The 26,971-nt window shown below is 47.9% G+C and overlaps 2 protein-coding genes across 2 annotated transcripts in view; one reads left to right on the plus strand and one right to left on the minus strand.

The window, feature by feature from the left end:
* Positions 1–26,971, plus strand: part of LOC119373402 (kelch domain-containing protein 3) — a 536,457-nt gene that overhangs the window by 360,685 nt on the left and 148,801 nt on the right. The gene's annotated exons all lie outside the window — the stretch shown is intronic.
* Positions 1,660–25,660, minus strand: LOC119374156 (uncharacterized). The gene is made up of 3 exons (XM_037644222.2): positions 25,398–25,660; positions 4,645–4,731; positions 1,660–4,097 (listed from the first exon to the last, which is right to left on the minus strand). Exons 1-3 carry the CDS (start codon positions 25,513–25,515, stop codon positions 3,826–3,828), a joined length of 477 nt encoding a protein of 158 aa, XP_037500150.1. The 5' UTR covers positions 25,516–25,660; the 3' UTR covers positions 1,660–3,825.

Consider the following 26,971-nt stretch of genomic DNA (forward strand, 5'->3'; position numbering starts at 1 on the left):
TTGAAATTTTGTGCGTTAAGTCCTTGGTCCCCCTCAGGGGACAACTTACTTACTTCATTACCGATTAGGAACTACTAGTAGACGCCGTCAAACTATGACGTCGGAGCGATTGGCGCGGGAATTTCAAGATGCCGTCGCCACCCGCATTTTGCTTTCGCGCATTTTCACGCTCACCGAGCGTCTTCTCGCGGCAAGTATGGCGATCTTGGTACTCTGAAAAAGTACTTTACTAATGCGAGAAAAATCGTTTCTCTCTTCAATATGCCCCTTTATGCGCACTAGCAACGCGCGCAACGCACGTTGCCATGGCCCAAGATTCTTGGCTACAGAAAACCGTCTCGAGTCCTCGAGGCCGGACTGCTCGAGGAAATAGCAAGTGAGAAACGGCGTTGCCATAGGAGCACCTCAGCGCTGTGACCATAGGAGAAAATGGCTGTGGCCTTCGTTGATCAGTCAATGCGGCGTCGTAGAAGCTGGGACGCACGCCCCACACGCTGTTTCAAATCGTAAGTGTGCGTGTGTGTTTCCTCTGTATTTTTAACTCTTTCTCTATTTTTCATTCCCTTACCTTTCTGTCCCCCCTTACCCCTCCGCCAGAGCAGGGTAGCAAACTGGATAATTTTCTTCTGGTTAACCTTCCTGCATTTCACCTCTCTCTCTCCCGATCTTCTATTTCCTGTATTTTTCTGTTCTACCACTTTTTCCTACGACGCTTTTCCCTATGGCGATCGCTTATAACATGCAAAAAATAGCGCTATTTTTCTTTTCCTAACAATAAATATTTACCACTTAAGGTGTTCCCGGCCGGAAACCCGTGCGTGCGGCAACTGCTAGTAAGCATTAGTGCGTCAATCCTAAGCACTCTATTGTGTTTGGAGGTGCGTGTTTACGTTTTACTGGTGTCTTCATGGCTGACTTTATGAAGCAGGCATGTCCTTCCTTCTTTTGTTTACCTCCTTCATTTTCCTGTGAAGTGCTTGTTTTGGCCCTTTTGTTCATCCTTGTGTTTGCCGGTTGCAGATGCATACGTTCCTATATGCCTGATGGGAAAGGGGGGGGGGGGTTGAGAGTGCTGTCAGCAAAATAAATATCACGTTGTTGTCAAAAAAATTTGGAAGTATGCTTATGCAAGGTTCATCCGGAATCGCACTGCATGTCTACAACAAAATAAGAAGAAATGAAATCGCTAATTCGGGCTGCTAAGGTAAGCTGTCCGAAGGGAGGCCATCCCCGTGGCCCCGTGTTTAAGGGGGTAGGGGTCGCAGCGCCCCCTCCCCCCCCCCCTTCACCCCGTAACTTAATACTCTTCTCGGTTGTGTCCAATATGTAAATGAAAGTATAATTTCGTGAAGAAAGCCTCTCTCGGGATTTCATTTTTGAAGAGTGTTTTCTATCTTATGATGACTACATGCTCACAGTTTCAGCGGGGTACTGAGTTAATATGGATGAATATTTATTATGTCCATCTAGTATTCTTATTAAATGTGAAACACGGGCCAGCTACGCAGAGCGCTCATGCCGAAGATAACGCACTTCAATCAGGGATGGCGATCACGTGGTGCCGAAGTTGAATGGCGGGTAAAAAGAAATAAAAATGGAGGGCATGAAGTGCTGCTGTGAGGAATGAAAAAAACAAATTGTAGAGCCAAGGCCGATACGTATGTTTACATCTTTTAATGAATATCTCAAAAAAGGTACTTTGGCGTTTCAAAATGTAATAAAAACCTTTATTGCGCTTGTAATCGCGCCTTGCTCTGTTCTATCATTTCATTTATGGCGCGAATTCACTTGAGAAATTCAAGAAAATGCAATTCCAGACTATCGGTGGACGTGGCTGCAAACGTGCGCACAGCCGTAATAACGGTGCTCGACGTGCTGCATTGTACAACAGTTCTCACAAGACTCGAGACAGACAAGTTCGTTGCCAAACCGCAACGGCAGACTGAAATGCGAAACACAGATGTCAGCGTACACAGGCAGTCGCTTTAATGTGACGAAGCTGCTTTGCAAGGCACGGCACATGTGCACTTGTTTTACGAAAGGTGAACGATAGAATGCAGTCAGCTCGGACACTATAACCGTGACCTGTCTGACTGGTAAACTTTGGGCATTCTAGTAAAGAAGGCCATAGATAACGTTCTTTCAGTTTTGGCCGGAGCTGTTCGACGTTTCTTTAAATCTGATGGTTGACTGCCACTGAGTGCACACAGATGAACATCAGTTCACAGATCTGAACATCACTTTGAACATGTCTATCATACAATGCTTTGGCTTGCTGACAAATCTTTGTTCCAAAACAGCCGCAGATGTGCAATTTGCACAGTCATTCGACATCACTATAGAGCCAGGGTACAGGAATAAGGAACACTCCTCTGTAGAGCTCTGCATGATGAAGATTTGTACTTACTGCTCAAATAACACGCAATACAATTTAGTCGTATGTCATGGAATTTCTTCCGCAGAAGGTTCGGAACAAGAATTGTAAAACAATCAACGTAAACTTTAGTGCCTATACGCAATGCCAGTGCAACTGTTTGTTCTTCGGGCTTTGAAAATGTGCCTTGGTGTTGTACATGGCGTGTGTACCGTCACGTATGAAATGTAAACACAGTTCTCGACAATGCTTCGACATGTAGTACTAGGAGGCTTTCATGTGTTCATCACTTTCAGCGGTGGGCGTAGTGTTTCTTATGCAGCTAATACTACTCGTACAGATGGCCAGTATTCATGCGAGCAGTTTACCGTCTCGATGCTTAACCCAATAACATGAAGCTGACTGAAATATAGCAACCATTGAGCGTAATGTGGGCCTGAAAATTTCGGCGAATTCCTATTTGAAGCAACTCTAGTGACGTGCACCTCCAAGCTGAGGTTCGTTCGCTTCGCAGCCTCCACTGCCTGTAACATGCGCGTGTGCGCAGATGCACACCAGATGAAATATGGCGCGTGATCTGGTGGTTCGCGCAGAGGACGCTGTTTGTTTTCTTTTGCGGCCAACGATGAAGTTTCGTTCATGCCGTGTACCATTAGGTGAATTCGCTATCTGTACCGCGCGGACTGTACCTATTTCGGTCCATCCGGCTGCCTCAGCAATGTATGATGTTTCGCGGTGAAGATGGAAGGTGAAGCAACCAGCGTCCAGCGCCGGTCGCCACCCGCTCGTGTGTAGCGCGTGCGATGCCCCATTCGTTCTCACTGGAAACATCTTGAAGGGTGTGGCCAACAGGACCGCGGGTCTTGGCCATCGTTAACCCGTCCTCTGTTCGTACTGACCCACAAGTAGGGAAGCATTTCCCACGTCAGTTCCCGTAAAGCTTTATGGTTTATGGAAGATTTATAGTTTGAACGGGCATGCCTAGACGATGTTCAAGTGAGACGTTTGAGCACCTCAGCTTAAGCTAGACAAAAGGCAATGCTATTTGTCCAGGAGAAAGTACCGAACATTTTTCGCGTGCGCGGATTTCTAGAAAAGGTCTACTCTCAATAAAAAAAGAAAGAACACAGAAATATGCAAGAGATCTCGCACTCGGGCAACATTGCGTTAAGTGTACCTTAAGCTGCAGCGTTTAACTACACTCTTTCGTGACCAGCTGCGTTCAACCCATTGATACGGGCATGCCGCACACACTCAGCTTTGGTCCTTGCGTCGATACCTCACAAGGTGACGAGCAGAGCAGAGCAGAGCAAACTACACCGTCTCTCCGTCTACAGTATTAATACGACGAAGGTCCACAAGCCGGAGCTCACTGAGTCGAGGCACAGCTGCACCTGCCAGTCCAAAGTCAAACACTCTAACAACAGGCTCTCACTGCACACTCTGCTGTATCATGGATCGAAGCTGTTCTCGGCGTCATTTTGGTAGTCGAAAGGCATGCTTTCGACTTCGGGGTTGCCGGCTGTCGTTGGGTAGGGTCCCTTGGTTCCAGGACAGTCGCAGACGGGGCAGCCGGCCGCGTTGCGCTGCTTGGTGCACGGCGCCTCGCAACTCTTGAGCTCCTTGCAGGGCAGGCAGCGGCACATCCGGCAACCGCTGGCCATCTGGACGGAGGTGCAGCCGAAGCCTTCCTTCTGCACGCAGGGCTTGTCGTCGCAGGGCACTGCGTCGAGGAAAACGAAATGTATAAATTGTGAGACTGATGAGTGATTGGTCAATTATGTTATCCATGACCCGACTCAGTCTGGAGTAATTAGCTGAATCCTTGGTTACCCACACACTTTCTTTTATTTGACGATCGATTACCTCAAGATATTGCGAAGAAACCATCAGAAATGATTGTCAAAGTCAGAGCTAGACATACACCACCTAAAGCGGTCACACACGCTGCGCCAAATCAGTGCGCAGGCAACCGAGAAAATAATCAAGCTAGTCAAATCATACGTCTCCATACAAGAACGAATCTAGCCCAGACAGGCGCGTCCTTCATGTCTTTTTCTAAGGCGTGATTTGCATTTTGATTGATCGATACAGCGGTTGAAACACCTGATTATTTCGACTTACTAACAGATCGGTGAATACTTCCCTGATTCATTCATTTATCAATTGCACGGGCCTCTACTCTCGTAGTAATTCACTAACATCGCAGTGACTAATTATAGTCCCGTTTCACTAATGACAGGCTGTTCACGTCAGGCAAATATACTCACCGCATTTGCAGATGGGGCAGTTGTCCGGGTGCTTCACCACTTTGCACGTGTATCCAATGCCGCAGTTCGGAATGGGTGGGCAGGAGTCTGCGGAGAAGGCAAATAGCAGAATTCGTCAGGCTTAGTGGCTCAATACTGGTATAAATGCCACTGTGTATTGAATTTTACGACGCTTCCATATCATCTCGATTACGTACGTCTAAAATAACCAGCCCATAATGTAGCAAGGGCATGGTTGCCACGTCTTTAAAATCATTGCCTCCCTCAAGCCTACTATTTTAACTTTTCTATGAAGCAACCATATTCGTGTCATTGCCATATATGACGAGCAGCGAAGCACAGAAGTAGTTACTGAGCTCAGCGCAGCAAATTAAGTATCTTAACAAAGAACACACCATTATTTCTAACGAGTGGAAATTAATGCAGGACACTAACATGCAAATAGTAATCAGCCGAGTAAATTATTGTCGTTGGTCTCTACAACTGTCACCTTACGCAGTCATAATGCACGAAATTTGCGGTACGACCCCGCGCGTTTTACTTCGCTTCGTATTTTCCTTTTGTTACACCACACGAGAATTGTTACATAACACACTCTGTAGTTAACCTACCATGCATTAATTATTTTTTTCTTGTTTTTTTTTTCTTCGTGCCTTTTTCATAACCTGAAGTACTACGATCACTCCTCTGAAATTCATATGTGTTTTAAAAGCCGCGCAGAGTTTGCTATTTATTTATTTATTTATTTATTTATTTATTTATTTATTTATTTATTTATTTATTTATTTACAGTACCTACACCGACCGCGTGGGGCATTAGTGTAGAGGGGAGATGACAATTTCGAAATGCAGAGGGGTGACAATCCATTAACACTGAGGTGTACATAAAAGAAATACAAATATGTGATAAAGCATCCAAGGGTGACACGTAATAAACAATGACGTGTGTGAAGATACAGCAGCAACGAAAAAGATATATATATATAATAAATGCATACGCATACACATATATATACATATATATACACACACAGATAAATGCAGGCGGAGAAAAAAAAAGAGAACTCGAGCGTAGATCGCTAGAAAGATCAAACGAAAGTGTTGGCGACCTTAAAGTGTGCTCGGGCTACGATAAAATATGATCTTCAAGCGCAGTGGCGAATGTTTCCCTGGACGCGGCTACGATTTCTTGACGTAGTTTGCTCCATTGCTTAATTGATAGCGGAAAAAAATGAATATTTAAAAAGGTTACTTCTGGTAGCGAACTCGCTATCAGAATTACATCAGTTACACAGACGCAGGCAGTAATTTCCCTCCGCCAGACGCAATATCGCGTTCAATCCATTTCCTTTAAGCCACAAGCACGGCCGCAGCCTTTACCTTACCTATATGGCAGTGGCGTAGGTAAGGTAAAGGCTGCGTTCGTCCTCAGGCCCTTACAGTTTCAACGCCCATCTGTTAGGCGCAGTTTCGCTAAATTTAACCGGCGCATACGTTCCTAATGGCGCATTCAGATCTCGCACCATACGGGGAAAACCCGATGTACGACCACTCCGACAAACCAAGAAAAACGGCAATTTATTTTTTTTTTTCATTTCTGAGAAAAGAGCAGCGCAACACAAGCGTTGAAGTCTAATATAAAAGGGGAAAAAAGAATATCAGATTAGCGTGTGTGGGGGGACGGGGGGCGGGCTATCAGTAGGTGTCAGAGGGAGCACTGCGAAAGGATCTCAGACACTGTGACAACGAAGAAATACAAGTCTGGCGAACGGGGAAGAAACCAAGGTTGTAGAGGGGGTGACGTCAAAGAGGGAGCAAGAAAAGAAGGAGAAGAACGAATGGAGAAAATGCTCGCCCGTTTAGCGCCTAGCAGCAGGCTCGGTCTGCGAGGAGAGACGGCGATTATATGTTGCGTTACGCCGACACGAGAGAGACGGCCACCGGACTTCCCATCACGAGTGGCGTGATCAAGCTCGACGAGCTTCCGTCTGTGCAAGAAAAGCCGCGAGCACGAGGCATAGGGTTGTTCGCGTGTTTGGTTCAATGAAAATCACGGGATGTCCACCAACGCACAAGTAGTTCACGAACAGTTGAGGAATCCGCTACCAAAATTGCTATGTTGTCGGTGGTTGTAACAGCGTTGTTGTTGTCGTCATCGCCGATAATGTTCTTAAGTGCCATCTAAATGCTGTCGATTCTTGTTGAGGCCATCAGCGCACTAACGGCAGTGAGGTCTCTTTAACACAAATTGAAGCTCACGGAGACGTTTTTCTGCGGTCTCTACACACTCTGCCTAGTATTAGTTCTTGCCGCATTGAACTGTGGCTCTTAGCACAATAATAAGAAATCTTCTGTTTCAGGAACTTTGCTTGGAAAGAGCATTAAAGTGTAATCTCATTAATTGTCTGAAAGATTCTTGCTTTTGGTATTCCGTGGAACGTATCAAACAAAACTCTACGCCGAAGTTATTGTACCGAGTGATTTTCACAGTGCAACAATTTCACGATGCAAGACTACATCGTTTCCTTTTCTGCCTGGTTTGTTCTTGCCAGAAATTGTCGCCATGTCCAGAAATAGACGTTATTTCTTGACATTGAATGATGCCTGGGCGACGTAGTTTTGAAGTGTAAGCTCTGTATGGGTTTCAGTCACTGCGCCATCTTTAAATTTATCTGTGTCGCTGAATGGAGTTCTCTTGCAGTGGGCAATGAGGGGCCGCTTTTCATACAGCTTTTTTTTTTCTCCCAACAAAAAGAGTAAGCGCGCTGTTCGCGGCACCGCTCTTCCCTCTCGGTTTGCGAAACCATGCGTTTAAAGAAAAAAAAAAACGATAAGTTGAGTGCGTAGAAACTAGGAAGTGCCACGGCTGTCAGAAGCAGCTTCCGCATTCGAGCGTTAAAGTGATGCGAGAATCGCGAGCATGGAGTTATATACTGTGATCCTCCAAAGGCCAACTAGACAAGGAAGCGCAGTGTACGCAGGCTTGTCGAGAATCCGCTCCCACGTCATCTGTGAGAGGACGGAATAAATGCTACGGTTCCGCAATCTTCTCTGCAAACTTATGTTGCGTAACGGCCACCATAGCAAAGCTGTCACCTCGTGCAGACACGAGCACGGCTCGTTGTGGCGTTTCGTAACGCTTCGGTGAGTTCTCGCTGCCCTCGCCAAAAGGCGCAAGTCACTTTAGTTAAGGACCCGCGACTTTTTTTGTTTTCGTACTCCTTGGCTTCGTCCATTGAATCATACGTGTTCTTTGTTCGGCACCAGGTCGTACGGAGAATCTGCTCGGAGTGTACATACATCGACAAGTGTCTGGCGGCTGCGCGTTCGTCAACGTGGCCTATTCATTTATTTGGGTTACAAATGCATGACTGTCAGGGGCGTAGCCAGCGAGATTTCCAGGAGGGGGGGGGTGTCTGGTTTGTTGAACCTTCCAACCCCCAGCTTCCCCTTCAACACCCCCCCCCCCCCCCGGGCTACGGCAGTGATGGCTGTCGTGATGCTGGCGGCGAAAGGTCCCGTTACCAAGCCCGTATAGCACCGTAGCACCACGCTTCACAACACAACAACACAGTGTTGTGAATACACATGCAGGCACTGCGTAATAAAAAAATTACACCATTTCCCGCATACCCACATACTAAAAATGACATTTTGAAACTTGAGCGAGTCCAGAGAAAAGCTGTGAGGTTTATATACGGAAAATATGCCAGGAATGACTCCCCGTCCTCATTAATGTCACAAAACAGTATACAGACACTACAAACACGCAGAAAAATTAATCGTCTGGTACTACTACACAATACACTTGCTGCGAAAAATAATATGGTTTTGCCCTCTTCGGTATGTAGGCCTACTACGAGAAAAACAAGACACACTCACGAACATTTGCTTGCGCCGATTTTCGCGCGAACAAACGCCCACAAGTACGGTTTCTTTCCTCGAACGGTGAGCGAGTGGAATTCTCTTCCTATTCATGTATTTCAATCGAACGATTTCATGGCTGCCTTGACAAACCATTTTTCTTGTGAATTTTAGTGATGTCGAGGTGAGATTGCTGTTTCTTTTTACGCACTATGTACATTTCATATGGCATTGTTTACGCATGTTGTATTTTCTTTTCTTTTTTGCTTGTTTGTTTTTTCTCTTTCTGTAATGCCCCTCCTGCTTGGGCCAAAGTATTGGCCTGCAGTATTTCTAAATAAATAAAGGGGTCAATGAGGCGATGCGAAGCCGGAGCACTTGCACGATCGCGTTCCGTTGGCGTTCGTTGGGCATGCTACCGACCTCACGTCGTGGAACGCGAAGAGGGACGATACGCATGTCGTATCTTCCATCTAGCCTGGCCGTTAATTCTCACAGGGCGAGCGGGGAACGCGGTCGACAGGCGTGCGAGAGGGGGGCAGCGTAGGAGAGGAGAGGGGGAGGGGACGCGCATGCGCTGGTGCTCATCGCGGCGTTGCGCAGGAGAGAATTTCGGCATGTCTAGCCCGCGTTTCAGAGGAAGAGTGGAAAGGGGGAGGGGAGAGGTGAAGTGGAGAGGGGTATGGGAGAGGAGAGGGTAAGTGGTGAGGGAAAAGGGAAGAAGGGGAAAGGGAAGAGAAGGAAAGGGTGAGTGGAGAGGGGAAAGGGGAGAGGGGAAGAGGACAGGAGGAATGGTGAGGGGTGGAGAGGAGGTGTGTGGAGAGGGTATGCGCATGTGCAGTAAGGGTGGTCACGCCGCACACCACCACCACCACCACCGGATTGAACTCCGCCATAAGATACTTCGCATCTAAAACTCTACATGATAATACGATGGAGCCTGACAGAAAAGGTTAGCCAACAGCTTGAAAGAAGGACTCAACGCTCTCTGCTGGTAAGATAACGTAACATTGCATGTTATACCGTAAACCAAAATGTTGCGTTTGGTTCTCAAAACAAACTGTATCATCCAGCAAGCACAGCACGTTTGATGGGTCGGATGGTGCGTGTGTGTTTATTGAGTGGGAAGCGCCTCTGGCGTGTACAATTTCTACACAAAGGGACACTAGAAGGAACTTTCCGTTCGCCTTCCGTTAATAAAGTAATATCTGTGTAATAGTAAGCATCCGCTTCACTCCGTTAAAAGCTTAGCACATTACGATAATACCGCTTAGGAAAACCCGCCGCCTATTTTAGAAGACAATGTCTTCTTGGGCTTCTTGCACTCGCAGTCTCGCACACTGTGACGGAGTACGATGTCTGATTTTGGACGGAAAATACGAGCCAGTACGTAGCAGAGCACCTCAAAAGTCTAGCTCTCACTTGAAGGGGGGAGGGGGAGAGGGGGCGAAGCCAGCACTCTTTATACACTCGTTATTCCTGACTAATGTTTTCTACGACAGGCTAAATGATGTCAATTGTTGGCTATTTTCAGCTGCTTTAACCACAATGAAACCATACCAACTAGCCCAGTTGTCGACCTTGCTCAGCTGAGCGATTTGTAATGTTAACTAGTCTGGCTAGTATTACTTGAAGATCGGACGAGTGATTTCTAATGCCGGTCAGTGTTAGCTAACTATTGGAAAGTGCCTGCTAACGTTTCTAAATGATGCCTCCTGTTTAGCGTTAGCTAATGATATATATACGTTATAACCACAACACCTGCTTCGTTCAATTTGAATCCAATGATTTAATAGTATATCGATGCTTTTCCAATACAGGGCTAGGCGGCACGTGTTTCCAATTGTACAGCCAACGGCGCACCGGCTGTTGTTGATGCAGGCGGAGACCTGATAGCGCGCTGGTTCCAGCGGAAGCGGCCGTCAGTCAGTCACCACAAGCACGTACGCGGATGCCTCCGAAGAGCCTTCGCGCATATCGCTTCGCAACGCCCACGCGCGGATCGTTCATGCGAGAACTCGAAGAAAAGCCTTCCGGAGTCACGCGTGTAGACAGAAACGCGTATACGCAGCAACACACGCGTGCGCGCGGTGTCGTCACGCGTCTCGCGGCAATACTCCTTATATCACCGACTCGCACGGTGCGCGCAAAGAAACGAGCCACCCATGCGCGGCGGCGACTCAGAAGGGTCCTTGAACGTGACAGGAGGGTGCGATACCGGGATGAGCGGACCTATAGAGTTTGTGTTTATTCAATCTTCGACTTGAGTGTAGACTTCTGCGTGCCGAAGGTAGGATCCTTGAAACTCGGCGGGTCGTTTACGAACTGTTGTCCACGCTTTCGCCACTTCGAGCAACCGCGCGCACTCTAATCAAAGGCTTTCATGAAGTAGTTGCATTATCTTGCTGTATTTACTCCGTATGCTGTCATCTCTCGTCCTTTCGCTCTCATATGCCCGCATCTGCTGAGCGCTAGGGGCGCCAGGGAGGGGGGTTCACCCTCTCTCCTTTTCAGCCTGGCTCATTGCTTAAAATGTTATAGAGTCCGCGTGCTGTGTGATATTTTCTAGAGTGACCACTTAAACAAATTACCAACACATATAACACACAAATTGGTTTTTTCCCAAAGTGGCTGACATGTGGAATATCCCATACCTCGCGGCACCCAGCGTGCGCGTTACGCGCACAGATATACGGTACATGATCGGACTGGTTTTGAAGCCCCTTTTCTAAACTTCAAGCAGCGTGCAAAGTAAAACGACGCAACACTTAATCGTATGCGCATACCTGTTTCCAATATGCAAGCGCCTGTATTTTATTCGTGCTATGTTCCCAGCGGTGCGGCTACTACAAAGAAACTCCGAGGAAACGGTGCCGGCATTACGGTGGCGCTCCTAAGAGAGAAACGCCCAAACGCGGCTTCTGCATTATGAGTAGCTGACGTGTCCTCTTTGGCAAGAAACGGAACCGCTGCCAGAGTCAGATAAGCAAATCAAGTGGCGAAGCGCGGCCCGCCACTACCACCTACGCTGCCACGGACCTTGCGTGTGTGGATTCCTTCCGGGCGCGTCCGTCTAGGGTGGATGGAGATCGAAAGAGGGCGCCTCGGGGCGACGCGCGTTCTTAGAATCTTTTTGCGAGTTCCAGTCAGATATGACACAGTGTATGTAATAACGGCAGTGAATGACACATATATGGGGGCAGACATGTTCTGTTTCCTTGCGGCGGTGCTAATGGGCGTTACACGTAAGTGCACCTTCGCAGGACCACCGTCTACTTTCGCAGGACGCCCAGGATCTCGGCCAAGTTGGAGGCGGCAGTCGTCGACACAATGCTCGTCGCTTCACCGCTCACCCTGACGCTCTTAATCAATGCAGGGGCGCAAGGGCTCAACTTGTCGCCGATCACCATCACGTCTCACTACAGCACGTAGTCCCTAATATCGTCGGAAGCTAATTTTGTTCATCCATCGTACTTGCGTCACGTCATCTTAATTCGCATCTTCAAAAGGACAGTCAGATTCAGACACACTGTCATTCCAGGATAAAAATCAACTCATTGTTTCTTCTGTCGCAAGCTTATGGTTATAGTTTCTTCGTCAGACCAAGGGATCATCCTGATTGGTCTTCCACGAATCAGACCATGCATGGAACACGTGAAATCTCCAGAATATCATTTATTTCACACCTCGCGACCTTCTCATGGGCCGCGATAATGTTCTTCTAGTTAACACAGACAAAGCAACCAACGTGGGAAACAGGGGCGGCGCCAGGATTTTTTTACTGGGAGTGGGCACCCACGACAAATGAGTTCCTTCAGGGGGGCAGTAAGTCGGAGAACGTAGGCGTTGTGTTTTGAGTATGCTTGTTCTTGGGGGGAGGGGGGGGCAAAGGGTGGCATGCGAAAATTTTTGGTGCTCCCCCTCCCCCCCACTACCCTTGGCGCCGCACCTGGTGAGAGTAGAGTTACTGTATATGCTACCTAAAGGTAGCATATACAGTAACTCTAAGTGGGGAGGGGGGGGGGGAAGCGGCGCGGTCCGGCTGGACCACCAGGGTGCAGAGGATTCGGGGTGGAACGGGCCACGGCGGCTGCCATTGCCTGCGGTGTCCCGGACTAGGGCACCACCTCTTTATTCCAGCATCCATTAAACGTTTGTTAATAAAGGTTTAGTAGTCATCTTCATCGTCGTCATAACACCGCCGACTGGACCGAGTCTTGTCGAACCATTGCCTCATATGACAAGTTTTGACGCTTGGACTGCCGTGACAGCGTGCAAGGAGGGATTGCATATTGCAGTCTGTTCTTTCCTCGCACACGTTTCTGTTACTTCACCGGGGATCTCGGCTCATGATTATGGGTTCCTGCTTGCGAGTGTCGCGCTCGACCTAGCGTGAAATGAGAGTCGAGGCACGTAATTCCGTATAGTACTCCCATGAAATGTGGGAATTTGGCGCTGCTTGAAATTCCTGCTTAGGAAGACACAGCTATAAATATATAACACCCCGCAAACCAGCATTCCCACATTTTCGATCCTTGCTGTTGAACGTGCTCGAATATACAACAACGAAAAAAAAAAAGAATGATGAAGACGATGGCGATGCTGAGGCAAGTACGAAGAACGTTCCCCGCTACTTGACATTCCGCGCTTTCGAATCGGGGGCCATCCCCGCCGATTACCGCGAAAGCGGAACGCCACGCTATGTTGTTATGTGCACCCCCAACCCCCCCCCCCCCCCGCACCCCCCTTAGCCTGGCGGCAATTCGTGTTATACACGGGAAGGTTTACGCTTGAAATCGGCGCGCATTTGTAACTGAGGCGGTTTTCTGTGATGACGCCTTCTTCCTCCGTGTTGCGCATTTGTCGTACCGTGTAAAAGAATATCTATAGTGTTTTGCTTGACGAAACCGCGATTTGGTTATGAGGCACACCGTATAGTGGAGGGCACCGGAAATATTGATCATCTGGTGTTCTTTGATTTTGCACTAGCATCGCATAGTACACGGGCCTCTAGCATTTCGCCTCCATCGAAATGCGACCTCCGCGGCCGAGGTCGAACCTGCGACCTTCGGGTCAGCAGCCGAACGCCGTAACCACTGTACGGCGACTATCCCAACTATCCTTACCACGAACGTCTAGCAATTATTTGACGTGGCTAGCAAAAGAAAAAAAGAAAAAAAAAATAAGGATAGTGGATGTTCTTGAAGGCAATTCGTTTGATTTCCCGGAAAGTTCCGGACAATGCGTGCAGTAAATTATTCAAGACAAAGAAAAAAATAGAGGAACTTTACGAAGTCATATAGCCGGTGTTGTTTATGGCCTACTGCCTTCAGTACTCGTAAGTTCTTTATTGCTTTCATTTTTTGTTTGCTGCGATAAAAGTAATTATTTGCGCTGATAAGAGTACTCGTGCGTCCTGCAAAGAATTATACGTCGGTGTCAGCTCAAGGTACCGAATTCAATTTGTTATTTGTATCACCTTAAATGCTTCCAGCTGCTGAACCCAGCTTCAATGTCAACGCGGGAGCACTTCGATAAAAATTCTCTTGAGGTGTCACCATCGTCACCGTCACCACGGGCATGGTTATAATCAACATCACAATCACGGCCACTGTGTCGTCATCGATGCCTTCGTGGTCATCATAGCAGCGCCTTCGTGATCATGAAGCCTGGTGTTATGGCATGATAGTCATAACACCAGGCGGCATTCGGGAAAACATCAATGACGACGATGGAGTGTACGGCGCGACAGTGGCGGCAACGGCGCACACATTACGCGCTGGCCAATGAGGACGCCGAAACGCGAAATACATGCGAGAAAAGCGGCAAACAGACGACAAGTAAACAAGCAAACAAACAAACAAACAAACAAACAAACAAACAAATGAAATAGGCAAACCGACAAAGGGGGAAACATATAAATAACCGAAGAAATACGGCAACGCAACCGGAGAAAATTACATGCTGGGAAGGCGACCGTGCCACTAGATAGTAGTAATTGGTTGTACTGCCTATAAGAAAGAAAGAAAGAAAGAAAGAAAGAAAGAAAGAAAGAAAGAAAGAAAGAAAGAAAGAAAGAAAGAAAGAAAGAAAGAAAGAAAGAAAGAAAGAAAGAAAGAAAGAAAGAAAGAAGTCGCAATGAGACGTACGACTCCCTGTGGCCACGTACAGCAGCAGCCGACGCGGAAAGCGCGACCGCAGTGGCCGCGGAATTCCAGCAGCAAAACAAGCGCGCCTCGGAGCCGGTCACGTAAAGGTCGCACGTTCGAATCGCGCCAGATCGACGACGCGATACGGGGCGATGGCGGCGGCAGCCAGTGAAATCCCGCCGGGCACGAGACGTGTCGCTGTTGTGGTTCCCTTTTATCGTGTGTTCTTGCGCGACGTTCGCAAATTCCAAGAAGAGGACGCTGTTTATATGCAGAGCCCGTGCTGGTCTTCTATGAAACACATGGCACGCAGGCGGAGTTTGTCCTAGGCGTGGCAATCGCGTCCACGAGCCCTTTGCAACGCGCTACCCAATAAAGACTGTCGCCTGCTTTACTGTAGAGCTTAATGTAATACATACCGAGAAAAATCTGCCGTCGAGTGGAAACGTGCCTCCTACTCATTTTTTTTTGTTTACCTATTATACGACCGAACAATTATCTCAAGGCAATAGTGGCACCTATATTGGTTTTCATTTCTTTCACTGTTTTCTGTACGGAACACTACACGAGGAAAAATTATTGTTCAGAAAATAAGACAAAAACTAAACATTCATACATAAGAAACGGCCGAGAGTGATTGGGTGATATGTCTTAAAGGGCCCCTATAAACAACCTCTGAATTGAATATACAAAGAAGGAGCGCGTTATTCTCTCCTTGCGTTTACGTCCTTTCGGCAGCACTATTCGTGACGCCAGCAGTCTATTCACGTGACGTCATGGGGAAATGAGTTCTCGATTAATCCATATAACGATGGATATCAGCTGTCAGTTGTCTCCATACCCTGCTTTGCCACGCAGTTGCACGCCTGTTCTACCGTGTCTGGCCTGACTATCGGAAGCGACCAACCGATTTCACTTCGTTTTGTGCATTTTCGACTGCGCAAGCGGAGGTAACAGCATGTAGCCGAAAGGCGCGAAATCCTGGCATACTCAACGCTTAGTGCTGACATTGGTCGCATGTTTTATGAAAAAATAAGTGGCGAGGAGGATATAGCGAGTGTAGGAACGGTAGTGAGGGCGAGAAAAAAACCACTCCCTCCTCTTCGAACTCGGAGTGGTCTAGGGGTTTGCAACGACGCGCGTGCTGAGAAGCGCCAATAATTTGATGCACGCTTGAAATCACACGACATTAAACATCATTTATAAAGCGTTAAGACATTCGACTGCAGTGGAGAAACTATGATACGAAGAGAGGGTGTGTTAATTTGTCGAACAAAGGCAACCTTCTATGGGGACTCGTCTCCGTATGAGCATGCAACACTGTATTCTACATTGTATTCTACCATGGAAGAGATGAAGTTTAAAGCCCATACGCGCGTTTAGCACTAATACTATCGAGCGTGAAGAAAAAGAAGAAGAATACGCCTTTCGGCTTTAAGAGTCGTCTGAGGCAAATGCACAAGCGATCGTGTGACTGGAGTGATTGTGTGTTTAGATAAAGTTTGTGTTTAGAACAAAAAGGGCAATGATAGATGACTTTGGGCTCTACCACGGGAGCGCTGCATGCAGCTGCCCCTGAAATGTTTAGAAAACACAACACCATAGACGGTTAATAGCAATAACAATCCGAACATTTTTCGCCGTTCAGGAAGGGCGCCCATACGCTGTCTACAGGTTCAAAAAGGGGTAATTTTTGCAGTACAGATATCAGTCAACAGTGTATGCCTCTGTTTACATGTTTTTAAGGTGAAGTGTGGATACTTGGGCGAGTTTTACTTGTGATCAACTGATTTAAGCGAAGGCATCACTTTTGTCATAAACATCGAGTTCTTATGTGATATTCAGACAAGAGAGTTTCGATTTAAAATTGCAAAAAGCGCCTTGATCTGTAAACGATGAGGCTCTATATTTGAGGTGACGTGAAAGAGCAAGCACTGAATTCGGCTCAGTTGTTATTAGAAGTAGATGGGAACTTACACTACGGCGTTTTTTTTTTCTAAATAATCGTTGGATGACCCTCTACCCTCTCTCTCTCTATTTCATGCGCGCACGCGTTCACGTGCCATTTCTTAGAACAAGAGAGCCTTTGGTTTAGAGGAGCTTGACGGAGCAACCGACTACGCGGCTGACAACATGGAGAGCGACTCGCCGTCAGCAAAGGCAAGAAACGTGACCTGAATACCGAAATGGAGCGGCGCCACTCTTACCCTCCGTCTTAGCGCTCTCTTTTTCTTTCTCTTTCAAGGTAACGCTCGAGGCTGGTGCTACCGGGCACTACTGGGGGTCCAGTCGAAAATATGCACCCGGTAAGTTCGACGTTCTACCGCGAATCCATCAACGAGACCGCGAGCTACAGGTCGCCTGCTTTTGTTTAGTTCTGCGGACGTAGCGAGTGAACAGTGTCCCAGCGTCGTCTACTTTGCGGTGTTTGAAAACGAAAGATAAAGATGATCACTGCAAGTTTATCCGGTTCTCAATCTCTATCATCTCCTCCGCCAGTCTCCGGACGTTCTGCGTTGTGCAAACAGGAACACCGGTGGTTGTCTTTTTCGTCTTGTTTTTCTCCTTGCGATGAGCGCGTGCGGTCATCGCTAATGACCTGTCGTTGACCTCTTTTTGTAAACATGCCCTTTCGTCGGCTCTCTCGTCTGAATTCCTTGGAAACGTAAAGCCCGTTTTAGCTGCTCATGCTCAATGGTCACGCGCAAAGAGATTATTGCAATGTGACAACGATAACGTGTTTGTGTTTAACGATAATATTGCGTTTAACAATAATGTGCGTTGTTTATATATATATACGCAATGAAGTTACGTACAGGTGCACGTTATTGTGGCGCCTGACGATGCAGAAACGTACAAAACGGCAGTGTTGTTGTTCGAATAGTCACTGTGGCTACACTACTGTTCACCCACTGTGTGGGGTGGTAGTGTTCTCTGCGCAACGCGTCTTCTTTTTTATGATTATTATTTTATTGCTGTTTCATATCGGTCATACCGAACGCATCTAGAAGCAGTTGCGTTTACTGTACTGCAGGGAAAAGCTGTTATTATCGTTATTATAATCATGATAACGATGATTCCGATGACGATTATGTAAGCAACTAAACCTCGTTGGGAGCGATGGCACTTAAAGGTATATCCTCTATCAACGTTTCTGTATCTCAACGAGCCTCGAGGCACTGTGACATTTGTTACGGTGCTCGGCTGCTGACCCGAAGGTCGCGGGTTCGATCCCGGCCGCGGCGGTCGCATTTCTGTGGAGACGAATCGCTAGAAGCCCGTGTACGTAGATTTAGGTGCACGTTAATGAACATGAGATGGTCAGAATGTCCGGAGCCTTCCACTACGGCGTCCCGCATTATGCTTTCGTGGTTTTGGGGCGTAAAACCTCATATATTATTATTGTTATTATTATTACTGTGACATTTATAATGACATCTGCCGGATCAGGTCTTGCATATGGTGGAGCTTGTGTGGCTGAGGGGTTCGTTTCTTCACATGAATGCATGTGCATTTTCTTTTTTTTAAAGACGATAGTCTTTCTTGGGGAACTTAAACGGAAACAATTTGGTCTGTCTGCCTATCTGTGTCTTTCTGTCTGTCACCCGATTCAGCCACCCGGCCAAGGTTCGACCACTTGCGAAACGCCCAGCCATCTTGAACTGGTACCGCCGTTCACACTTGTGAACATTATCGACCAAAAAGCAAATGTGACGCATATCTGAGCCGCAACATCAATACATAAGTATTAGGTAGTGTGCTCCTTTACTAGAAAATACATAGATACGTAATGCTAAAGACTCTAGTGTTTCTTAGGCTGCGTGGAAAATGCTCGTGTTTTCTGGGCTGCGCTGCAAATGCGACGCTATGAGCCAGATGCGGCGACTCGACATAGAGGAGGAGGACTCATGTAGTACGGCCGACAGACGACTATCGTCTTTCGACGACATTTGCAGCGAAGCACGCAGATACGCGGCCATTTTTTTTTTTTGGTCACAGACAATTCCTTGGCTAAAGTACCACACCTAACTCCTCTCAAACCATCTACTCCATCTCCCCACCCACTTACGCAGACAAGCACAAACAAGGAAAACAAGCCTAAACCATGCAGACCACCATTCGCTGTTTATGGTTCTCAGGAAGATCCTGCATCAATACCGCAAATGCGATATGCGACCATAAACAGCGTGTCCTTGTCCTTCCAACTTAAGAAATGAATCTCTACCGGTGGCCGAATGCGTCGGACGAGTCCAGCTGAGGACTAAGAAAAAAAGACGGTCTCCTGCAATCGAAATTCCAAGAGACGATTTCAGCGTCAGATATCGCGCACCACGCCGTCTCCCACGAAGCGAGGCAGCCGTATCAAAGATGTCAGGTTGGCGTGGAGAGAGTCGAACACTCGGCAAATAAAAGCGAGCCCACGAGGAAGAACAGCGGGTCTCGCGAAGCAAGCAAGAAAAAAAAAGGAGAAAGGCAAGGAGAGAAGGGTTTCTAGTACGTGCTCTCACGCGGATCTTCGATGCGCGATGAATACACCAGCATCCTCGTCCGGCCAGCCGGCGCATGCCTCAAGGATACGGCCTGTTTCGAGGAAAAAACCCGACTCGACGGCCAAATGCGCACGATGCCCAGCGAGAAAGACGTTCCTTCGTCGTCCGCACCCCACCGACCGAAACAACGGACGGCATCCAACGCCTTCGGCGACAGCCACAGAGCAAGGAAGCCTTGTCGAAACTTTTCGTGTTAAAAAGACAGGGTGTGCTAACACGGACACGAGAAAGAAGTCAGGACACAACAAACGCCGTCTTGACTTCTCTCGTGTCCGTGTTTGCACGCCCTGTCTCTTTAACCTGAATGCTTACCCACTAGCTCAGCTCTCTGTTATTTAATTTTTTCGGTCGCCTCGAGAAGTCGGAAGCGACCGCCTGGTACGTTTGCCCGGACGCGGCGTCTCGGCCTGACCAACGCCACGCTGTGGCCGAAAGGACAGAAGAAGGCTATTCGAGGGGGAAGCAGCGGCCTTGAAGTTATTCGCATTTGTGTTGCCTAATGCGTCACGCACGGTCGCGGAATACAAAGAAGATAGTCGATGACCAACGTGCTGGCAAGAGCATCTGTATAGCTACAAGTGCGGCAGCTCGCTGGCCAACTTTGAAGCTGACACGTTCGTACACACGATGGGGCAATATATATTGTCTGTTTTCTGGAAGCGTTTTGCGTTAACGTATGCATGTAGTGACTATACTTTATTCTCATTCACGCAAATGTACGCCCTGCTACGTTAAACTTGTCAAGCTGGTACATAATTTATGTCAATATAAAGTTTGACACAGGTTCAATCAGTTCCAGCTGGAATATCTTTGCTTCGGACCGTAGATTCACAAATGATAATAGTCAGGTGGCGAATTGTGCGCATGGCCCCACTTTTGAACCATAGCGACGTCTTGAAGAGCGTGTTCCAGGACTAGTCCACGACGGTGGACAAGTTCTACGTATAGTCCACAAGCATGGAGTTACTGCGTTTTGAAAGCGCCATGCAGGTATCCGTTTTGTCGTACCACGTGATCAATAAACTACCGCATCAGACGTTTCCAACAAAGTTCCAAACAGTACCAACAGCCACGCACTAGCTGCGTGCTCAAAGGTATCAAGCGAGTCCGACCCAGGTACTGTGTATCGTCTTCCAGCGTAGGCGAGCACGCGCTGTTTACGAAAGCCGTATCCCTACTATGTCTCAACGACGCTGCGTTTAGCTTGGGCATAAGACGCAACTATTGTGAATCTCGTCGCGTGTGTGACGTTCATTACTGACGTTGGGAAAGAAAGGACAACCTTGCCATACGCGAGTGTTTACCAAAGGCACGCGATCTTGCGCAGAACGTCTACGACTGCGAACAGCTGACAGTATAATCGTTCAGGGAAAAATTACAACAGGGATGCACTCCGAGACAGTTTCCGGTAACAGTACGATGCATTCTCTGCTTAAACGCTTACAATGTCTAAGGCAAGACACGAGCGACGCATGGATGTAAACATATACGTGCAGTTTTTAATGCTAAATAAGTACACCTAAGATGTGCGCCATATTTTATTGTATACTACTCACTGTACTGCGCACTCTAAGAGCTTGTCGAGCCTGGGATAAGAAAGAAAGAAAAAAAGAAAGAAAGAAAGAAAGAAAGAAAGAAAGAAAGAAAGAAAGAAAGAAAGAAAGAAAGAAAGAAAGAAAGAAAGAAAGAAAGAAAGAAAAATGATTTCCAATGATCGCGGCGCATATAATTCAAATAAATGGATAACTGCCCCCACTGAAGATCTGCTCCTTGGGCGTCTCTCAAAATCATTAAAATCTCGTTATTAGTGGCTTTTCATACTTCATCAATGTGCGTTGAGACTTGCAGAATCATATACAGATAAGAGAGACGTCCTGTTTGGATAGAACCGAAAGTTGACAAAAATGTCACTGTCATCTAACTGCCCATGAATCAGCGGGGGGGGGGGGGTGTGGTGGGGGCAATCAGAGGAGCACATAGGTATAGCTACAATACGAATGTGACACTCATTAGTGCTATTTGCTTCTGCGGTTATTCATCCGCGCATGCGCATTTCTCCCTCGGCCGCCTCGCGCAAAAGCCGTATCGCGAAGCGCTGGAAATCGTCGTCGCCTTGCCGAGGAAAAAGGAGTCGGCGGAAAACTGACCCCTCAGTACCAGCGCCCTACTGACGTCTATCACTGCGTGCACGACAGGAAAAAAAAAGGATAACGACAGAAAGGAAATGCCAGAAGGCAGGAAGCCAGATACTACGCGCCATATCGGCAACGCAAACCAACGCGAGACACGTGTCTGGGTGTTGACACGGTTTCTCGGAGCGAGTCGAGATAACACCGAGCTGCAGCAGCAGTGGCCGAAAGGAAACGACTCTTGTGGCAAGGGGTCACAGCACCCATGTAGTAAACCAGCTAGCAGGGAAATGAAAGGCCTCAACATTTCGATCCGGAAGCGAGGCTTCTATTTGGAACCAGGAAATGGTTTATCTTCGCGATGTTGTCATCATACCGCCGTAATTCTCTGTGGTTTGGGATCGTACGAGAGGCAAGCCCTTGCAATGACAGAAGAAAGGTTCATTTTCTTGTGTCTATAGACTATAGAGACAATGAACTTTTATGAAAGTGATGGCTTAGTGGCCTGTTCGCCACCCGAGTTCGAAGCAAAACTTTGGTTTGGGCGAGTTGGTTCATCGTTGAACTTGTTTGGGGCAGCGCTAAGGAACACACGGACAAAGACACATAGTAGACGCCCGTGGCGTCTACTATGTGTCTTTGTCCGTGTGTTCCTTAATAATATAATAATAAATAATAATAATATCTGGGGTTTAACGTCCCAAAACCACCATATGATTATGAGAGACGCCGTAGTGGAGGGCTCCGGAAATTTCGACCACCTGGGGTTCTTTAACGTGCACCTAAATCTAAGTACACGGGCCTCAAACCCGTGTGTTCCTTAGCGCTGCCCCAAACAAGTTCGTCGAAGCAAAGCTGGCGCACACTACCTTCCGTCAGCCACACCACGTGATGCTAAAATTTACCAACGCACGGTTCCGACGTCAGGCACAGATATGGATTCGCATTTTACTGTGCTTGCGGTCCAAGATTTCGTCGACGCCAAGTATGCGCTGGGCAAGGATAGTATTACCTGGCAGATGTTGCGGAACCTCAGCGAACCAGGAAAAGAACAGTTAAAGGAAGAGTTAACAAAACTTGGTTACGAGGCGGAATTCCCGCTGAGTGGAAGCAGTCCGTCGTGATCCCTATTCCAAAACCAGGCAAACTGGCAAACGATGTCGGCTATTTCCGGCCGATTTCGTCGATGTGAACACTTTTAAGCTTCTCGACCGCTTAGCCCTCACGAGAGCTTATGAAAGCTTGCGTCTTTCGCACCTGCGCGCGTTTTTAATGCCCTCCAGTGAGTCGCAGTCAGCGCAATAGCATTTAGCTACTCTTTACCAGCTATAGCTCCACCTAAGCAGTTCAAAGTGATGCAACCCTACTGAAGATGCTGTTAAAAAAAAAAGTACAAGTACACATGCACTGTTTACTCTATCATCTATTTTTTTTTATAAAGCAACGGCAAGCTGCTAAATCAGACTTGCTTGAACGCGTATTACGCTTCTTGCAAACGCTTTCCTGTTATGTTGCAGAACAGCCGGGTACTTCGACGCCACCACTGAGGAGTAGCAGCAAGGACAGGGAGGTTAGCCAGTTCCCAGACCGGATAAGTCCAAGAAAGGGCGATAGTTCGATGCCAAGAAACTTTTGTCTTTCTTCGATTAACCGATGCAGATTGGACAGGGGTGGAGGGAATCTTTTATACTTCTAAAGTCCGGAAGAACCAGTCTGGCTACATGACTCGTACAAAGCCGGCGTACCAGCGTGTCACGAGTTTGCGAGCAGCTGTTTCTATATGCGGACGCGATCGCACCGTTTCACAACAGCCCTGCGAACAGCTTTTCACGTCACTTGTACCATGCCGCTCTGTTAGCTACACATCGCAAGTTAAGTATTCCTTCTCAGTTGCGGTACATGCGAAGTCGCTTCTGCTTCTAGATGCCAGCTTTCTCCGAAACAGCTGCGTGAACAGCCACGAACTTGAAGTGCGTGCTGGCTAAAACTATTTCCTAGAATCGTTTGGAAATGACTAGCCGACAACATCAATGCCAGAATTCCCTCAATAGGTGGATAGCAAAATGACGTCTTCCGGTTCGATGCCTAGCTCTTCGCTGTTTCAAGGTGTGTGCCGTTCAGTGTAATCGGGGAGAAAACACGTACTTTCTGCGACGGGGTTGTTACCAGTTATCTTGCCTCCTCCCCGATTACACTGAACCGCACACAACTTGAAGCAGCGAAGAGCTGAGCCTTGACGGTTCCTAGAACCGGAAGTGCCGTAGCAGACGACGCGCCGTTTTGCTATCCACCTATTGCTAACGTCCACCGAAAAAATTAGCAAGGAAAGCACAACGATTATTCTGCTCATGTACAACCTGTACCCGTTGCCTAAATATAAACGCATCTTTCGTAGGGTTCATACGCGTAGTTAATTTACTTTTAACTCGGCAGTACCACGTCAGGACATAAAATCAAGCAAGGAAATCAATCATTAACGACGGACTCGGGCAGAGCATCCGGTAACACAACAAATGAGTTGAAGGAAAACCCGAAAGCAGCGACGCCAACTAACTCGGCACGCAAATAATTCAACATCTTCGCGTGCAAACACTTCGCGCAAAAACAACTCGTTCAGTCCTGGCACGCTTGTATATTCTTAACGTTGGCCAGTTCCACACCGTGCCAGGCTCTGCCAGACAGGTTTCATCGCATGTGCGCAGCCGGGTTAAAAAAACAGCTGATGTCGATAAGATTCCGCGTCCTTGACTGAGACCGAGATATACCGGGAGCGTGCACCCGCGAGGTCGTCTGCATCGTGGTTATCCAAGTCGCGATCGCGCCATACGAAGAACCAGCCAACGACTTCCAGGGGAGCACACGGGTACATCAAGCTCATAACCTTCGGACGACATCGTAGTCTATAAGAGTAGCTTCTGCTGTCCTGGCCCGTGCTCTGCCCATGACAGAACACTGATTTTCAAACCGCACAGCCGCCGCAAGCTATACCTATCAGAGGCACCACTATACCGAAGGACTCTTGCATCACTGTACTTCCAAGATTCCTGAGGTGACAAGAACCGTCGCAGCCACAACTCAGTGACCATAGCTTTGCTCTGCCGATCACGAGGCCACGGGGGCGATACACGGTGGCGGGTGCCACGTTTCGGACGCGGCATTGCGCAGGAACGTTCATGTCCCGTGCTGGAGGGAACATCAAAGCTCCACGCCAAAGAGCTCTATTGATCCTTGTACAGTGTTCCTCGCAGTACCTGATTGTCTGTATAAATTCAGTATGTAAGCAACAGAATACTATTAGTGGTGCTATGTAGTGGTAAGATCCAAAGATGAGACCACGCGTCCACCAGTTCCCATGAGCAAGGGCGGTATAATCTTTGAAAGGACTCCTGCGCTAAGAGGGTACGAGGTATTTACAATAAGTTCACCAGCAGTACATAATTTTTTGACAACGCTGTCAACAGAAAGATCCACTGTCGTGATCCATATTCCATTAGATAATCACCGGTTAACGCCATATGCCGCGCCAGTTGGCTTCTATGGGAGTCAGCGCGAATGCAAGGCAATAGTTCAACCATAAATTATGAACCCGCTGGCCCACTAGCCACAAACAACGCACACTTAAAACAAAAACGTGTATGCGGGGACGGCGCAAATTAGTACCGACGTCAAAATCTTGACCAACATCTACAAGCAACAACCTACCAACAGATGCGCCCATTTCCGCGATACAAACTACGAGATATCAAAACTGTTCACGCGTAGGGTAACGCAGGGCTGCAATACGCATGCATGCACCAGTGCTCTGAATGAAGATAGCACGCCTCGCCTTGCGCACTTCATAAAAATGCATACGAGACCGCACTCAAATTATATCGAAGTCGAAATCCAGGCAGGAATCTAGAGTAGCTACTTGTCACCCGAGAACGTTACCAACAGACGCACTTGTTGCAGCGATCGATATAGCAAATCTTCGGTAACGTCAAAGGCAAAACCATCGCAGGCTCACTGCGGGTAACACGGCTATTCGTACACTCCAAAGGGCAGCGATTCGAACCCTTTACCTGTTGCGTTGTCGGTACCGTCATCCTGCTCGAGCGCGTGGCAGAAGGCCGCGACGGCCAAGCCGGCAGCGACGAGGGCCCACCACCGCGTAGCGTACGAAGAACTTGCGCGACACATCCTGAGTGCTTAACGTACGGAACACGAATGCGGCCTGCTCGGTGCGCGTGGGCCTCCTCTTTCTTTTGCCCTTCGCCGCCGCCGCTGACGCCGCAGTCGTCCGCAACGCCGCGCTCTCGGTAGCGCTACACTCTACGCGGCTTGCGCCAAAACCCGTTTCCCGATTGGGCCTGTCCCTGTCACGGACATGGAGAAGAAGGGGCGATGCCGACACACGGCACCGCTCCGGATGCGTCGCGTCGAGGAAAGGGTACGCAGAACTACGGGCTCTGGCAGAAAGAGCGATGCGGAAGACATGTTGGTGGGAACAAGGAGAGCGGTGCAGTACTTTTCTGCAGAAATGGGGAGCACTGACAGTACGAGCTACAGGCGACGTTGAGGAAAGACATTGTAATGTGGAAAACCTTGCAAAAGTTCGAACACATATTAGTGAAAACCGGAGTGGAAGTAGACGTAGGAAAGGGCAACACAAGAGGGGTTGCCCTTTTGACTTTCATTTCATTCCTGCCTGCATCCGTGTTAACGAGGCTTTTTTCAATGACATCAATGTGTACAAACTTGTCCTAGTTTCAGTCAGTTTTAGCTGAGACACCATCCTACTGTGAAAAATTCGGCAGATCCCACGCCTTGTGGTAATCGGCTCCATGCGAAGCAGTCAGCGAGTAGTTCTTTGCTGCATTTCTTTTTGGGGTCTTTGAGCCAAGCGTTGCAATGTGGATCGATGTGTTTTTGTAAGTGTAGTAGTCGCGTGCACATCGTGGGCTTACCAGGCACGTTGAGAACACTGGCGTTTATAGGGTAACTTATGGTCTGACCTCACGTCAGCACTCACGTTAGAGCACATACGTCAGTATTATCGAAGCGATTTGCCTGGAGATGCGGTGCTTTGGTACAATGCCTTGAACCCAGATATGGTGCAATACGGTGGACACAAATATGGTGTGATGTTCTGGGCTTAATGTATTTTAGTTCGATGCAAGAAATATAACAGAAAAGATCCTAAAGTGCGGTGCGGTCAATTAGCCGCACGCCTCGCGCGCACGGTCGCAATCTAACAGCGACCATGCACGCGTAAGAACTGCGCAGAGGATGTGCGCAGTGGGGACCAAAGTCAGCTATTGACAACTCTCTGCGTTTTAATCTCTTCTGATGGTACGCGTTAACAAAGGTTGCCCCATTTAGAGCGTAGTGCAACCTCTGCCTCTCATTCAAACACTCTCAAGCGTTCCGAGCAACCCAGCGCGATCACTCTCCAAAACTCCCGCGTCGCTCTTCACAACCTAGTCTAGAAATAAAAAAACGCCAGGCCTGCGCTGAAACCGTAGCACAGTCACAGCGAAAACTGGAAGAGCGGCGTTTCTAGAGCCCGTTGTAAGCTCTCTTGAGGCTACAATACAAGTACACTGGAAAGGTACCCATAAATCACAATTTTTGTGAAGTTGGGAAGCACCTACTA

This window comes from Rhipicephalus sanguineus, chromosome 11 (genome assembly GCF_013339695.2).
Source record: "Rhipicephalus sanguineus isolate Rsan-2018 chromosome 11, BIME_Rsan_1.4, whole genome shotgun sequence".
Classification (NCBI taxonomy): Eukaryota; Metazoa; Arthropoda; class Arachnida; order Ixodida; family Ixodidae; genus Rhipicephalus; species Rhipicephalus sanguineus.

What these genes read in the sequence shown, in the direction of transcription:
- LOC119374156 (XM_037644222.2), bottom strand. Translation starts at nt 25,515, where the DNA reads ATGTGTCGCGCAAGTTCTTCGTACGCTACGCGGTGGTGGGCCCTCGTC. An exon ending in CGGTACCGACAACGCAACAG is followed by an intron (nt 4,732 to 25,397) that starts GTAAAGGGTTCG and finishes CCTTCTCCGCAG; the next exon opens with ACTCCTGCCCACCCATTCCG. An exon ending in CTGCCCCATCTGCAAATGCG is followed by an intron (nt 4,098 to 4,644) that starts GTGAGTATATTT and finishes TCCTCGACGCAG; the next exon opens with TGCCCTGCGACGACAAGCCC.